Genomic DNA, 15,350 nt, shown 5'->3' with positions numbered 1-15,350 from the left:
GCCTCGGTACTACTCTGCTGCCTCGATGCAAGGGAGGCCTCTTCGCCAGCTATGTAGGAACCCCATTCGAGCATGGACAATTCAATTGACTCGCATCCAGCATAGTCTCCAAGCTATAGTGGAATTAGGAGCGTTACGTTAATACGATACGAGGTATCTTCCTGGCTATACCGTCTTAGCAACCGGCTTCATTTCTACTTGGCTTTTCTCCATTTAGCCATCTTACTAGTCGCCGCGGCGCGGTCGCCCGTTGTCCGGCATGGGTGCTAATCGGAAACCTACGCCTGGGGCCGCATCCACACTCGGAGCTATGAGACATCCCGAGTGGGTTGCGCAGACGGCTTCGCATGCGAATGGAATTTCCCAATGTAGCAATATCGAGCCGGCCGTGTTTGGAGGTTATGATAATGATTTTCATTTGGAAAACACGGCGTTATTCTGGGCCATTGAGCGAGATCCGTCGTGGGCGGAGGGTAGTAGCGGAGTGATACCTCTAGAAACGGGGAACCTATACGGCGCTGGTGGCAAGTTTGCCGAGACCGAAGTCATCGATTTTTCACATGGAGCTCTACCACAATGTGTCCTAGACACTGCCAGTACCTTGAGGTATTCGCCCCCTTCTTCATACCAGGGATCGGTATTGTCCTCCATCCAGACAGACTTCATATCCGACATCTTCTCCACAGGAACGCCAAAGCCGTGTGATCCTAGCCCCCTACAGGTCAAGGATAAGATATCTGCTGAGATAGATGGTTATCACGTCTGTCCTAGGGATCCGTGCAGAGCCAAGTTCATCAGCAAAAGAGACCTTGAAATCCACTCTAGTGTTGGGCATAGACATATCTGCCTTTGGGGTAATAAGGGACCATGCTCTAGTGCAGGATTCGCGACGACAGAAGAGCTTAATTGGCATGTGAAGCGCGAACACCTACTACTGTGCCCGGTCCCCGGTTGTGCAGAAGACACCTTCGTTTCTAAAAATGTCCTCGATTGTCACCTAAACTATGCCCACCGCAATGCGACGGTGGTCCAGAACGCCGCATTCAAGCCGGTCAACCTTCTCGAAACAGCACCAGCACCGTCAGAATCGGCAGTGAGTAGCCAAACTCAAACTTCGATCAGGAACCCCAACGCCATGGAGAAGACAGTCGGAATGAATATATCTCTCGATGTTTCGAAGAAGCATTGCAGAGACCGACTGGAAGCTGTGCTCGAGAAGAGGATAAAGAAAGCTAACGGTGAGTTACAGACGTTGTCAGCTTAATAAAAGCGATAGCTAATAGTGATGCTAGGCGGCACACCGAAAACTGGTGAAGATTCTAAATATCACATTTCCAAGTTACTAGAATCAGCTAGTTTCCCCGTTATTTGGGAACATGGCGTGCTCCCATTTCTCGTCGAATTCATCCCGAAATGGTGTGGCCATGGTCATGTCATTTCCGTGATGCGTGGGAGGAAGCCCAATTCCAGACGGATATGCATCATGACGAAGCAAAATGTCTCTAGAGCTCGAAGGCTAGTCATTGCAAGCCACGTACGAGACCTGCTGCCAAAGAATCACCATAATTCAGTCACATTCGTATTCTCTGTTGGCGAAGTACGCCGCGCATGGTCGCGAGGTTTAAGTAAGGATATGCCGGATGAGATTTGCCTCCCGCGTAATCCTTTCTGCTATACGAACCCGTGCATGGGGGATAGTATTGGAGCGATATCAGAGGATGGCGATGAGATTACAGCAACGTTAGGACCCTGTCTGGCAGTTGACGGCGGGAATTTTTGGTTGGTTAATTTTCACCCGTTTATCGACGTGAGTAAGGGAACCCAGCCAGTACCTATCGAGCACCCGTCTCCGGCGGACCGTATAAGGTGCTTAGACGAGAAGCATGAAGCTCTGAATGATAGCGACCTCAACTTCTTTATTGGAAATTTGACGGCAACTTCCGGGTTCGACTTAGAGACTACTCGGGTTTCTCACGATCCGTATTGGGAAGAATGTGACAAGGAACCTCCATTAGTCGTTACAGATTGGGCATTGGTCTCTACGAAGTGCCAACAGGCTAACATGCTGCGAAAGTTCCCTGCCACCAACCAAAAGCAGGAGACCCCAGTAATTTCGATGAGCTCAGTTGTGCCTGGCGCAGCAGTGTGCTCTACAGGACGTACTTCGGGGTTTCAACGAGGTCAGGTTTGTGAGATACCTGCGTATGTCGATGGTTTGGGAAACGGCACAGGCAAGGCATCTCGGGAATGGTACGTAGAGGAACCTTACCCCTACGACGACGAAGAAGCTTGGATTTGCGGTGGTATAGGGGTTGAAGGCGATAGCGGTGCTGCCATCATCGATTCTGGGACCAACGCTATGATCGGTCAACTTTGGGGGCGAAATAAGTACTACGGCCCTGGGCCGAGGCACACTTTCTTTACGCCCGTATATGACATTTTAGACGACATTCGAGAGAAGTGTGGCGAGGAACGACAGCCCCGGCTGCCATCATACCGCGACGAGGCAGAGTGTTGGCCAGTCTATCCGGTCTGTGAACGATGTTTTAAACTTCGCGAATATCTTGAAAGTCGGCGTAGCTCTCGAGAGTCATTGATGTCTATGATCGGGGTGCACGATGGAAGAGCCGGAGATACTGACAACGAAGTCACATCCGTATCAGAGTTGGCAACACCAGGAGATGCCTCGAACTTGCTTCGCAACGTAGGACTTGAAGCGACGAGCCCGTCATTCAGTGGCATGGTATCTCCAGCGCCGATCCACGCTTTCTATCCAATTTCACAAACCCTCTCCCCAGGCAATCCCGAGTTGAGAAGTCCCTATGCGCACGCTCTAAAAGATGATGACCTTTACGAAAGATTTCCGGAAACCGATGAGGCCGCAGCGGGTATATTGCCGAGACTAATGGCACGTACTAATAGCCGACCGCCAACTAAAAGGCGAAAAGTAATGCCTGCCAGCACCAACCCCTTTTTAGGATCTAGTTAGACATCTCTGAACAGTGTCAACTGGCTATCCGGCCAAGCCCCCACGTGCCATCTTTTTTGCGCGCTGGTCTCGACGGTTGTGATTAGCCCTGGACCCCTTGCTCGCTTCCTTACGCCTTCTAGCGCTTTCGGTATCTTTATCACCAGATGGTCCGGCAACATTTCCTCCACGACCACCGCCTCTACCTCGTCCTCGACCACCACGGCTGCGGCCACGATTGCCAAATCCGCCTCGGGAATTGTTGGAATTATTTCCTCCGCCGTCAATCTCTGAGTCTTCTGCTGCTGATTCTGCTGGGCCCGCACGCCAAGCAGTTGGGGCTAAAGCAGGCTGGTCGCCGCTAAACGCGCTATATTTCATCTCCAACTGTCTCATCTGATGCGGCGTTCGCGTTAGCATCAAGGCCCAACCCTCAATGGCCTCGTCAGTCATTCCCGTCTGTTGTTTTAGCTTTAATCTGCTTTGGCCTCGTCTCGTAGCTGCGTCTCTACCGAATATCTTTGAATCTGACTGGTAAGCTTTGAAAAGAGCTTCCTCACTTGCGTCCTTTCGTTTTTGGTCATCTGCGTCTTCTGGATTTCCGTCGTTTACTACCAACCCGGCGTCTGCAACGTCGTACGTGTCGTCGCGTTCGTCATCGTCTGCGTCAAATGCAGAAAGTGCAGAGAGGATAGCAGCCTTGTTAGGAGCGGATGATCTATCATTCAAAATATCATCTGCTGATTTCTCTGGATTTCGTTTTCCGAAATGAATATTAGACATGTCAACTTCTAGCTTGTCAAATTCGTCATCATCAAATACATTGTGGCGCGTAGAAGGCGAGAGCGGCGGTGTCGGCCGGGGTGCAATATCGCGACTTTTCCTCCTGCTTCTGTCTTGAGACCTATATATGAATTAGCATATACGATGAAGATAGAATATTCCATGTAGACTAACAGCTCCTCCGTGCGGTCTGCAGCGGCTAAGTGAGCCGGTAGGGAATCTTCAAGCAGGTGCGCAATAACTTGTTCGGTATCATCTCCGTATTCATCCAGTAGCTTTGAAACGAAGCTAGAACCTAGATTTGGGAATAGGTCTTGTATTTGGGATATCTGGCTCATGCGATGTATTTTCATCTCTCCGAGGATATTATCGTCCTCGGTCATAATTCCCTTTCCTTTGTTGATCTTCCGTTTAACTATTTTCCTGGGTCTAGCATTACCACCGGGTTTTCGGAAGCCTTGCAGCGCAACAATAATTGACTTCCATCGTGTCGTGCTTGAGCCAGACTCCTCAAAACGTTGTTGAACTTGCTTGAGGATGGGAGTAACTGTAACTAATTCAGCCACCATAGAGTCGTTTACGTTCAACGGCCCTGCTTTGTGGCTGTCGGCAGCAGCTTTAAGGGAGTAGAGTTGGTCGGTCAGCATGGAAAAATTAGGAGGATTACCCTCAGTCAAACCAATCAGGCATAAATAAGCCGTTGTCACGATCGTCTTTCTCAGAGGAGGGTTCATGATCTTGTAGCAACTGATGAGTCCATCGAGAAAATCACTCCCGGCCAAGAAGAATGCAGCCGTGCCAGGAGATGCGTGGATGAGGTGGTTAAGTCTCTTCAGCCGAGGCTCTAAGGTTCTGAGGTCACCCTTGAGGCCCGAATCAAGATTTACGATCAATGATTTTTTAAGGACGGTTAACGAGTTTGTCACTTGTAGCTTCTGTGAGATCTGGTTGATCAGAACGGATGTTCTCTTTTTTGAAAATAGGCGGCTAAAGTCGGAAAGGAACTCCCACTGAAGCAGCGGGGGAGGGGGAGAAGGCATTCGCAGTAGTCTAGCAACTAGAAGGAAACATTGGCGGAATAGAAGCTTTGCGAATTGTGAGGTGCCGAGCACGGTAGCACCGTTTGTTGAGACTTCTGCCACAAAAGAGACGAGAAACGATAGTAATGTTCCATCACCGGCGGATAAGCTGGTAAACTGGTCCTCGGACAAAGAAAGGTGAGCCTCTACCAGTGCAAGCCAGTTGGCCAGGCAGGTTTCCCACTCTTCAGGTACGATATGATTCCTCCATGGCGCTTCTGGAAAAGGGGCAAACTGAGGGAGAGCCGCCATGACATGCGAAGTGAACAAAACGATTCGACTGGAGTTTTCAGGGAGACATATTATGTTGTGTACGAAGTACCCTCCAATGCTTCTTGAATTTGTTCAAGATATTAAATAAGAAGTTTTTCGTACCAAATTGGAAGTCTGTCAGGTCCACATTAAGGATGTTCACCGGATGACTCTTTGTAGACGTTGGCCTTTAGATGAGATCAACCATAAGGTTAGGTGCCTAGGTAGGTATGTACATGTAATCAATGAAATACCTAAAATGTCCATATACATTAGGTAACGTATTAAATAGGTACCTAAGTACCTACTTAGACACAGGATCTACATGTACAGCCATCACGTAAGCAGCTGTCTGCACGTCCACTATCGGTAGGTACCTATGTATAAAGTTAGACCCACTCTAGCCCTTATCCGAACCCACACTGGGGAAATCCGAGTCCATTATCTTTTCGCAAAATATCGCCAACTTTTTTTTTATTTTTTTGATTGATTGATTCCCCTCTACAAAAAAAACCACAACACCAAAGGTCGCCTTCATCACTTTGCCGAAACGTCATACCGTTCGAGTCGTGAGGGCAAATTCCTAGCGCCAACCAACCGCAGCAAATACGCAAATCCCTTCCCTTTGACGAAGAACAGACAACACCCAACGCCGAGATGTCGTACAACAAGCCCGAGAAGGACTACGCCGGCGAGCAGGCCAAGACCCACAAGATCCGCATCACCCTCAGCTCCCGCAAGGTCGCCGCGCTCGAGAAGGTATGCAGCGAGCTCATCGAGCGCTCCAAGAGCAAGGACCTCCGCGTCAAGGGCCCCGTCCGCCTTCCCACCAAGACCCTCAAGGTCACCACCCGAAAGACTCCCTGTGGTGAGGGTTCCAAGACCTGGGACTGCTACGAGCTGCGCATCCACAAGCGCCTGATTGAGTACGTCGATTGCCTTCTCGCGAGATTTGCGCTTTTATCGTGTCTTAGCAAGAAATACTAACTGGTTCGATCAGTCTGAACGCTCCCACCGAGACCGTCAAGCAGATCATCGTTAACATTGAGGCCGGTGTCGAAGTCGAAGTTACCATTGCTGCTTAAAGCAGGATGCGGAAATGAGAAAAGGCAAAACGGCGGATGGGTATCGGAAGGATTACTTAGACTCAAAGATACCCGTGTTATTTCAGCTGCGTTCTAGAGATGGCCTGCAACTACACATGCCTGCGGGAACTACGCTGCAGCATAATCCAAGCCTAAGCCAATTTACGAGACCAATATTCTAACTGATCGCTTCCTGTCATCTGTGAACAATTCTGTTATTCGTGATCCATCTTAATGTAACTCCAGGGTATCTAATTACCACCTCTCAAGACCGCAAACCTTGTAGCCTATTCCTGTCAGACCAGTCGATAAATGCCACTCTATTCTATATAATGCATGTCAGTCACCCTCGAACGCTTTTAAAATAGCCCTGCTCTCAAAAGTTCCAGACGCAATCTTCCCTCAGAGGTGGTACTTCAGGCATATCTCCTTCAAACTTGCCGGTAGCCATCATGGTAGCATACGCTGCTTTGACGCTCGCGGTGTACATAGCGAGGTCGGGTTCTGTGTCCTTGTTGTAACCGGGCGGACCGGTAGGGAAGAAGATTTTACGCCACGACCCATCCGCGTTCCGTACGCCTGGTGCCGGATAATATGTGCCACCGTCCTGGGGCATCTCGTCTTGGTATTTGTCGTCCACCTTCCACTTATATATCACCGGCTGCCCGTTGAACGACACGATGCGCCCGTTCGCAGCCTTGGAAATATAGCTTTCAGGGGGTGGGTGCTGCCTGGTACTACCTGGTGCATATGGGCCTGTCGATGCTGCAGACGTTGCCTGTCCCTGCGTTTGCGGTTGTGTTTGCGGCTGCGGTTGGGCTTGGGCGAAAGGGTTACTTGACGATGGTGCGAATGCGGACGGCTTCTGCGCCGTGAATGGGTTGGTAGTCGGTGGCGCGAAGGCGTTGGAGGATGGTTGATTAAAGGGATTGCTGATAGCTGGAGTAGGGGCAGAGGTGTCCATCTGTTGATCAGAAGACGACGCGTTTGTCGGTTGGAGAAAAGGATTGGCGACTGGTTGCTGGCCGAATGGGCCAGGCCCCGAGGTTGGCGGTCCTGAGGAAAAAGGATTGGGGGCGGAAGAGGGTGCTGGCGCGCCAAAAGGGTTCGGTTTCTGCCCTAAGGCTGACGGTTGCCCGAAGGCGTTCTGAGTGGTTTGGCTAAACCCTGTTGGCCCCGAGGTGTTGCTTGCAAAGGGATTTGGCTTCTGGCCCAAAGACGAGGGTTGTCCGAATGCGGGAGCGCCTTGTCCCATCTGTGAGGGCTGTCCAAACGTAGGTTTCGAAGCTCCCATCGTAGAGGGTTGGCCGAATGCTGGGGCAGACGGCGCTGCACCGAAGGGGTTAGGTTTTTGTCCCAGCGCCGACGGCTGGCCAAATGAAGCTGTGCCGCCAGTAAACGGGTTCGGTTGGGGGTTCGACTGGGGAGCCGCCGAGAAGGGATTGGAAGCAAGAGGATTGGGAAACCCCGCCTGGGGGCCAGACGCTGCATCTCTTGCAAATATGCCGCTGGTATTACCTTGTGGAGTGCTCTGCTTGCATATATCTATACGGTTGGGATGCCTATTATCGGCAGAGAGGATGAAATTGATTGCACCATCGAGGTTGCTCAGCGCCGTCTGGTTCTGCTGTTCAGCTTGTTGGATGAGAGCTGCGATCTCCGACATCTAGCTCAAAGGTTAGCAGTGCGAAAAGAAACAACATCACCAAATCATACCGCCTGTTGCTGATTGCTGGATCCCCTAACATATAACATGACTTCCTCGGGGCTTTGCTCCCGTGGATATCCTCCGAATAATTGCTCCGGGGCATCCCTCCCGGGGCCATAACACGACAACATCCATGATGGCTTCTCAATTCCCAAGTCCGTTCGTATAATATCTGCAGTGATCTTGTAGGGGATTTCTTGGTTCCTATTTCCTCCCGTGCTTAGGGCGCTAAAACGGTTCGTATTAGAGCTAGGAGCTCCGAACGGATTCGAATTCGCGTTAGTGTTGGCGCCCGGGTGCTCAAAGCGGCAGGCGGCTGTGTTCACAGACGTTAGTTTTGATACCTGGAAATAAAAAGGTGACTATATCGTACTATCATTTTTGCAATAGCCTCGTTGCCAGAATTTGCAGATGCGCCCCGTCATGTTGATAGGATGGGTGAAATGATGATGTGGTTATGTTAATGGACAAGCTCAAAAAGCTGGCGGATATTATCAGCCTTTTCAGCCTTGCAGGAGACTAATGTGGGTCCCGGTGTTTTCTCAATGGAGCTTTAGTATTTTGATACCTGCATATGCGTTTAAAGATGCGATTTGATTATCTTTAAGCGCATATCCGGGTACACTCTTTTCGTTAACATGCAAGTACCGATTGATTGATCCATGGCTTCATCAAATATCAAATCACCAGACTAAAGATATGTCAACAAAAAGGATTTATTCACGTAATCTCCAAATCGCTATATACTTTTTCGAAAACCACTACCAACAAGTTTAGACTCGCGGCAGGTATACCTATAAGTATCCGTTTACATATAACCCATCTCAACTATCTCATCCTTGCGCAGTCGCCTTCACAAGAGGCTTCAATCCTCCCTCGATATAGGCAGACGATCTCCAATCTGACCAGTCGTGCTTCAGGAGACCCCAAGTCTCTTCAAAGTCCTGTGTCCCCGAGCGGACATAGTAGCTCCCCGAGATGACCCAGATAAACCATCCGGCCTTCTGCTCGGCCAGGTAGCTGGCGATGCAAGTAGCATACGTTCCCTGCCACGCGCTGCCCGACATATCGAAGCCGAACTCGGTTAGCAACACCGGGAACACGTTAACCGCCTTGGAGTCGTCTGCGTGCAACGCCTGGAAGCCGCTGCTGTATAGCGAGTTCTTGAGATTGTTGCAATTGTTCGCGCTGTTCTGGTAGTTGTGAATCTCTAGCACTAGCTTGTTGGCATAGCCCTGGAAGTCTGCCTTGTTGAACTTGGCGGTTCCCGGTGTGAATTCTGTGCCCTGAACTACTGGCGTCACGAAGGTGTCGAAATCAAGACCCGAAAGGAAGATAAGCAAATTCGGGTTTGCTGAGTTGATCGCACTTGTTCCTTTCTTGATGTTGGTATACCAATCCCTCCAGTTGTATGACTGGCTGCTGAGCGTCGGGTTGCTGTCGGGTTTGCGAAGCTCGTTGCGTAGCGACATGGACGTCAGCGCCGGCCAGTTTTTCCCGTGATTTGCCATATACGAGAGACCCCTAGTCCAGTTATCCACGTCTGCATCTATGTCAGCTGCGCGTACGAAGACTGAGGAGTCCAATGCCGCGTTACTCGCGGATTAGGATAGCCCCGATTCGCATATATAGGTCATGTACGTACTATAATCTGTGTCTCCGAACCAAGAGTTGCCGTCGTTGGTAGAGCAGCACCAAGCAGCCTTGGACATGTGGTTGTCTAAGTGGACAAAAACCTTTTGCTTTGCACACTCGGCGGCGACGGCGTCGAAAACTTGAAGGCGGGTAGTACTATCGTTAAAAGAAGGGTTCTTCGCAAGGAATTCCTTGTAGACTTTGGGTCCGTTTGTCTGGCCGAGCGCCTTGGTAAACGAGTCCTTCACGGTCGTATCCTTTCCATTGCTATAGATCTCGTCTATCATCTGGATGGCGTACGTCAGACGAATCGAATTCATGCCCACACTCTTGATCTTGGAGACGATGGTCTCGATAGACTGGTAGCGTAGTCCATCCGGAATCATTACTTCTCCGTGACCTGGCCAATTGGCACCTGCGTAGACGACATTTTCGCCCCGCGCATTTTTCATGTCACGGCCAGATGTGACAAGCGGTCCGTAGGGCCAACTATCGGCACGAGCATCAATATCCACCTTCAATGGTGAAGCCCAAGAGAAGGATGGGATGCCGCCCAAGGCAAGCAAAGACACAAGAGAACGACGCAATCCCGAGGTCATCATCGTGATAGAATGGCGTATTTTCTGCAGTGGTCATCATACCACTGCGAGGGACCGTATCCCACGGGGTGCTGCAGATTATATGCTATCTGCCAAGAAGAGCTTCACCGCATAGCATATATTTCCTCCGTATTATATTACTACCTTTCAATCTCTTAACCTCACATACGAGAATATTATCAGTGCCCTAAAACACTTTAGCAAGCTAGGCTATACCTGTAAGAGAGTGTTGTTTGGGGAAATTCCAAGATTGGGGACCTCGTAGGAACATCTTCCCGAGCGGCCGACTTTTCACCACCTCTCATATCACGACTGCAGTATAATCATGGCCTATGTAGTATTTACCCAGGAACGAAGAGGATTCGGGTGCCTATTGAAAACTAGAAAGTGTGGGGGACAGGGGTAAGTCTTCGTGACGCCAAGGTGGCCGCCGATGGGCGAAACAGGATAGGTAGTAGGAATAAATATTTCCGCCGTCATTCATCCAGATTGCCGGCAAATCATCTCCACATTCACCTTCTCGGCCAGCGGAAGTTATAACTTATCCTAGGCGAGACTCATCCTAGGCCAGATCCAGCCAGCCCGTTAAATATGTATTGGCCTGACTGTTGGACTTAATTTATCCCGTCCAGTCCCATAAGAGGAAAGCAACAAGGGATGCCCACCGCCAGCTTCTAAATATAATTTAGGCTGGACCATTCGAATCGTCCACCTTGCTAATACATAGCTTCTAGCTTGCATGGGTTTAATCTCATCAGCTGGCGACTACACACACATCACCATCCATTTCGTAGGTATAACTCATTTTTATCATATCTGATCGAGAACACCTAAAATTTAAATACGCTTCCTAAACTCAACCATAGGACCGTCTTTAAAGCTGGTGAATTGGTCGATCAGCTGGAACTCGTCTACGCGTCGCCGACCCCATTCAAGATCAGGACTGCCCTCGGCCGGATCAAAGCCGGCTGACTTGCGCAAGTCGTACGTGTATAGCGTTCTAGCTAACGTCGTCATCATCTCAATATATGCAAGGCCCTTTCCTATACACCCTCGAGGTCCGACGGAGAAGGGGCAGAAAGCGCTCTGCGCCAGCGATACGTCTTGCGCTGTCGTATTGCTCCCGCTTGCTTCTCCAAAGGTCTTATGCGAGCCCTCCATCCAGCGCTCCGGAACGTACGAGAACGGACGCGGGTAGTACGCCGGATTGTGGTGAACAGTATAGTGAGGAGTGCCGACGACGATCCCCTCGGGTATAAACTCGCCGTCGATCGTGATACCGCCTTTCAGGACTTCGCGAGGCAAGATTCCGCCCACCGAGGGAGACATGCGCATAGCTTCGTCGATGCACGCCCGGAGGTAGGTACACGAGTTTAGCGCTGGGCCTTGACAGATCTCTTCTACGTCGCTAAATCTCGCCCGTACTTCTTGGCTCGCTTTCTGCAATGCCGCTTGATTGCGGACCAGATAGAACAGCGTTGCCGCCATCGCGGTCGACGTCGTGTCGCTTCCTGCGATGATCCTTATATAGTACTGTTAGCTAACGCAGCCTACACACGGGGGTTGCCTGCTCGGATGGATACACACAGCAGATTTGATTCTCCCCATAGCTCGGTCATCGCAAATCCCTGCCCGGTTTCGGGGTCCCGTGCTTTCAGCAGATGGTAGAAGAAATCGCGACGGTCCGTGTCGTCGCCTAGCTTGGTGCGCTCCGCAAGCTGGGCTTTGCTGTATGCCATGTACTTCGCTCGGCCAGTCGCAATCCTGCGGAACAAGATCTTATCAAGGTGAAGCTTGCCGACGGCAGACATGGTTCCGCACTACCATAGTTAACAAATAGATACATTCCGAAAAGAAAACGGTAGGCTCCGGATACTCACGATGAGATGCCTCGTGGTAGCAAGAGACACCAACCCGAGTGCGTATCGGTTATCCGGCCTTTCCAGCATGTGGAAGGCTTTCCCAAAGCACAAATCACCAAGTATGTCCATGGCAAGGTAATTACACCAGTCAGCCATGTTTTTGGCTACGGTCCATCCCTTTTGCTCGTCGCTCGCACCGAGGCCAATCTGCTCGCAGAAGGATCGCACGTTGGCTAGGATGTACCTCTCCATCTCCTTGACGGCTCCATCCGAGAACGCCTGCGAGAGGACCCTCCTCTTCCGGGCATGCAGGGCTTTATCTCTCGTGTTGTGGGTATTGGATGCCGGGTGTACGAACGCGTCGTAGAACTCGGCCTTCCGCACGTTGGATTTAAATCCGTAGATATCCTTCAAGGCCGTGTTCGAGTTGAAGGAGACGCTGTTAGGTCCAAACCGCACGACCTTTCCGTATTTCTCGTGCAATCGCCAGAACTCCAGGTGTCGGTCTCCTTTCCAGGCGTGGTATAATTGGTAGGCGTCTGTGATCTTGGCTATAACCGGACCCGGATACTTAGCTAGAGGGTGGAAGAATAATCGGTAGATGACGAGTCCAACAACCTAGGGCATATACCAGTTAGTGTGCTCGAGCGTAGCTTATACAATTGTTGTAGGTTTCTTACATAGATTGATGCTAACGCAGCCGTAACAGTAACGAAATATATCAAATTAACGAGTATCGTAGTCATATTCTGTACTGTGTAGGAAGGATACCCAGGTAGGTATCCTTTCTATAATAAGGTAAATGGTCAATTTATCTCTGTCTCTCGAGTTCGTCGCCGCCGGATGGTCAACAAAAATTGCTTGTCATGGCCTCGTGTTATGCCCACTACATGTTCGTATAGCAGCTACCATCTCCATCTATTATACAATATCTACCACCAGACAAGTTCAAATATATCCACGACAGAAGATCTCGGCTTTTCGCGGTAGCAAAAACGCAATAGCGAGCCGAAAGTACGGAACGCGGACGGAAACTGACGTCGTCCATTTTACCCAATGAAGTTTAAGGCCGACGCGGTTACCAGCGGAATCGTCAGAGCCGCGTCTCCAATTTGAAGTTACTATCCTTCTAGCTTGTCATCTTTTCTACCTATCACACTTTCACAGATGTAATCATTCTGTCACGAGGTCTGGATTGGTTGAGTACTTGGTCGTATATGCCGATCTATGGAATTCGTTAACCGGTCTATGCCGCTGCAATTGATGTTAAGGGTGCATACTCACCAGTCTCACCTACCTATATAAGAGCCCGTAACCTACCTGTTTGCTTATCAATATGCTGTTATCTTGTCGGAAAGGTATGATGATGAGGTGGTGGGGGGTTACTACAGGCGGGTTATTCCCATGCTCTTATGTACCTAACCTATGTACATAGGTAGTCTTTGTCTTAACTGTTTGAATACATTATGTATTATAGGCGGTTAATCTTAGGGCAAACTTTGGTATAAACTCGAATAATCTGCATAATTCGAATACTCGGGAAGTAAATTCGAGAGCGCGCTTGGTTCTGGTTTTATATGCCCAGGAAGGCAAAGTCGAGACACGGGCGGATGAGACAATTATAACTGTGCATAGATTACTACCTAGTGTATAAGTAGTAGGTGCATTAGTATTATTTTACTAGCGTTCCCCATGCGTACCAGGGTATGCCACCTACACTGCACTAGGTTAAGTAATCATACGATACCTAGGTACTAACTTTAGATAGTGAGGTACGTATGTACTGCATGTATGTAGTGAAGTCACATGAGGTACAAAGGTGCTTATCATACCTGCATGTACATACCTACCTATCAAAGTGTAACGCTGAAAGGCCCCTGACTTTTCGAATTCAATTAGATTTTCAGGGGTCTTTGTTAGTTCCTCCAGTTAAGCCACGCACTTCACTAACGGCTTTCACCCTTCTCCCCGTCCCCGTGGTCGGTGAAACATTGTGTATCATGGCTTGTACTTCCTTGTAGGAAAAGGTGCCTCTTCGTTTATTCTTCGTATTTATTTTCCATCCTTTCTTCTCGCACGAAACATCATTCATTATTCACCCCATCCATTCTTTTCTGCCCTTGCAATTCCAACTATTATACTTTCCTTTTTTATTTTTCCGCTTCGCTTTATCACAAGCGATACCTCGAACTACGCCTAGGTCACATTCATTCTAACTACATACCCAACCTAAGTAGCGTTACCCGTTCTTCGTTACTCGGGAGCACCCGAACTTGCAAATCGGCCATTTGGGTAATGAAGAAGACGATCGTGAAGTACAACACCAAACACGCTCCACAACCCAATTGTCGCCTATCTCATACGTAATGAGTCCCCTCCCGATTAACCCGGCGATGTCGCCGACGGTATCGATGGCGTCGCACTTTGCTCGAGCCATCTCCTACGTCTTGACGACGCGCGACGAGGACGAGGATGCAAAATGTCACCCGCGACCTGACATAGACCTTTGCGAAAAGCCTCAGGCATCCAATCATACGATGGCGATCTTAATCGGGGTACTAGGGTAAGTCTATATTATGGTTGCGAAGGCTGAAAATGAAAAGAAAAGAAAAGAAAAGAAAAGGAAGACGATGAGATCTATAATTTGGAAGGAGAATCCGAGAATGAATACCTGTTGACGAGACCCTTTATAATAGCGGCCTCCTCGTTGTCTCAACAGTCGGGACGCTTTTCGTGCTACACATCCGGCGCCAGCGGCAAGAGGCGCAAGAGTTCCCCAAGAGCAACCAAGAACTTGATGATTACGGTGTCGGCCCCATGCCCCCTGCTCCTGCTGCCAAACCTCCCAGACCTATCAGACCTGAAAACGCGTATCGCCAGCCGCACGCGGAACCAGATGATGGCGACGACCTCAAACCGCCCGGGCGGCGGGATTCCCTAAACTCTCTTGCGCGCTCCATTCGCGGTAACCCAGATGCTTACAGGTCAAGGGCAGACGACATATCGCACGATATGAAACCCGTAGAGCCGGCAAGCCAGCTGTAAGGAGGAAGAGGGAAGAGAGAAGAGGGAAGAGGAAGAAGAAGGAAGGAGATGAGTGAGAAGGAGGATGTGACGCCCATCGTCAAACCCTGATGGATAAAGATCAATAAGTAAAATAAGTAGATCTAGTGATAGATCAATCTGTAGTGTGGAACTAGTTTTCGTCTTCAACTACCTAAGCTCTTGCGTAAAATGATTGTGGATTTTGCTTCACTTCTGTCTACTATGTATGATCTCGCATCGTTCTTTCTATAACTAGCTTATTTAGCTTTGAGCTATATATGGCGATGGTCATATTCAATATAATACACATGGCAGCCGAGACCAAGCTATTACA

General features: G+C 49.6%; 7 protein-coding genes across 7 annotated transcripts; 3 read left to right on the top strand and 4 right to left on the bottom strand.

The window, feature by feature from the left end:
* Window positions 1–902: 902 nt before the first annotated feature.
* On the top strand, window positions 903–3,374 carry F4813DRAFT_175046 (uncharacterized protein). The gene is made up of 2 exons (XM_049239235.1): window positions 903–1,093; window positions 1,250–3,374. Exon 2 carries the CDS (start codon window positions 1,286–1,288, stop codon window positions 2,987–2,989), a length of 1,704 nt encoding a protein of 567 aa, XP_049103812.1. The 5' UTR covers window positions 903–1,093; window positions 1,250–1,285; the 3' UTR covers window positions 2,990–3,374.
* On the bottom strand, window positions 3,002–5,312 carry F4813DRAFT_175007 (uncharacterized protein). The gene is made up of 2 exons (XM_049239233.1): window positions 3,926–5,312; window positions 3,002–3,872 (listed from the first exon to the last, which is right to left on the bottom strand). Exons 1-2 carry the CDS (start codon window positions 5,080–5,082, stop codon window positions 3,014–3,016), a joined length of 2,016 nt encoding a protein of 671 aa, XP_049103811.1. The 5' UTR covers window positions 5,083–5,312; the 3' UTR covers window positions 3,002–3,013.
* Window positions 5,313–5,437: 125 nt separating this feature from the next.
* Window positions 5,438–6,355, top strand: F4813DRAFT_175001 (ribosomal protein S1). The gene is made up of 2 exons (XM_049239232.1): window positions 5,438–6,008; window positions 6,083–6,355. Exons 1-2 carry the CDS (start codon window positions 5,740–5,742, stop codon window positions 6,165–6,167), a joined length of 354 nt encoding a protein of 117 aa, XP_049103810.1. The 5' UTR covers window positions 5,438–5,739; the 3' UTR covers window positions 6,168–6,355.
* A 188-nt stretch (window positions 6,356–6,543) lies between these two features.
* On the bottom strand, window positions 6,544–8,300 carry F4813DRAFT_385515 (uncharacterized protein; the record flags this gene model as incomplete). The annotated part of the gene is made up of 3 exons (XM_049246263.1): window positions 6,544–7,833; window positions 7,884–8,191; window positions 8,249–8,300. 3 exons carry the CDS (start codon window positions 8,298–8,300, stop codon window positions 6,544–6,546), a joined length of 1,650 nt encoding a protein of 549 aa, XP_049103809.1.
* A 251-nt stretch (window positions 8,301–8,551) lies between these two features.
* Window positions 8,552–10,529, bottom strand: F4813DRAFT_174699 (glycoside hydrolase family 5 protein). The gene is made up of 2 exons (XM_049239229.1): window positions 9,521–10,529; window positions 8,552–9,418 (listed from the first exon to the last, which is right to left on the bottom strand). The coding sequence occupies exons 1-2, from the start codon at window positions 10,110–10,112 to the stop codon at window positions 8,709–8,711; spliced, it is 1,302 nt and encodes a 433-aa protein (XP_049103808.1). The 5' UTR covers window positions 10,113–10,529; the 3' UTR covers window positions 8,552–8,708.
* F4813DRAFT_174848 (cytochrome P450) lies at window positions 10,530–13,178 on the bottom strand. The gene is made up of 4 exons (XM_049239231.1): window positions 12,652–13,178; window positions 11,990–12,589; window positions 11,697–11,929; window positions 10,530–11,631 (listed from the first exon to the last, which is right to left on the bottom strand). Exons 1-4 carry the CDS (start codon window positions 12,715–12,717, stop codon window positions 10,947–10,949), a joined length of 1,584 nt encoding a protein of 527 aa, XP_049103807.1. The 5' UTR covers window positions 12,718–13,178; the 3' UTR covers window positions 10,530–10,946.
* A 641-nt stretch (window positions 13,179–13,819) lies between these two features.
* Window positions 13,820–15,344, top strand: F4813DRAFT_345950 (uncharacterized protein). Its single transcript, XM_049241809.1, has 2 exons — window positions 13,820–14,534; window positions 14,668–15,344. Exons 1-2 carry the CDS (start codon window positions 14,338–14,340, stop codon window positions 15,014–15,016), a joined length of 546 nt encoding a protein of 181 aa, XP_049103806.1. The 5' UTR covers window positions 13,820–14,337; the 3' UTR covers window positions 15,017–15,344.
* Window positions 15,345–15,350: the final 6 nt, after the last annotated feature.

Source organism: Daldinia decipiens, assembly GCF_022478715.1.
Source record: "Daldinia decipiens strain CBS 113046 unplaced genomic scaffold F4813scaffold_3, whole genome shotgun sequence".
In the NCBI taxonomy this organism is placed as follows: Eukaryota; Fungi; Ascomycota; class Sordariomycetes; order Xylariales; family Hypoxylaceae; genus Daldinia; species Daldinia decipiens.
This window is presented reverse-complemented; position numbering and strand designations above follow the sequence as displayed.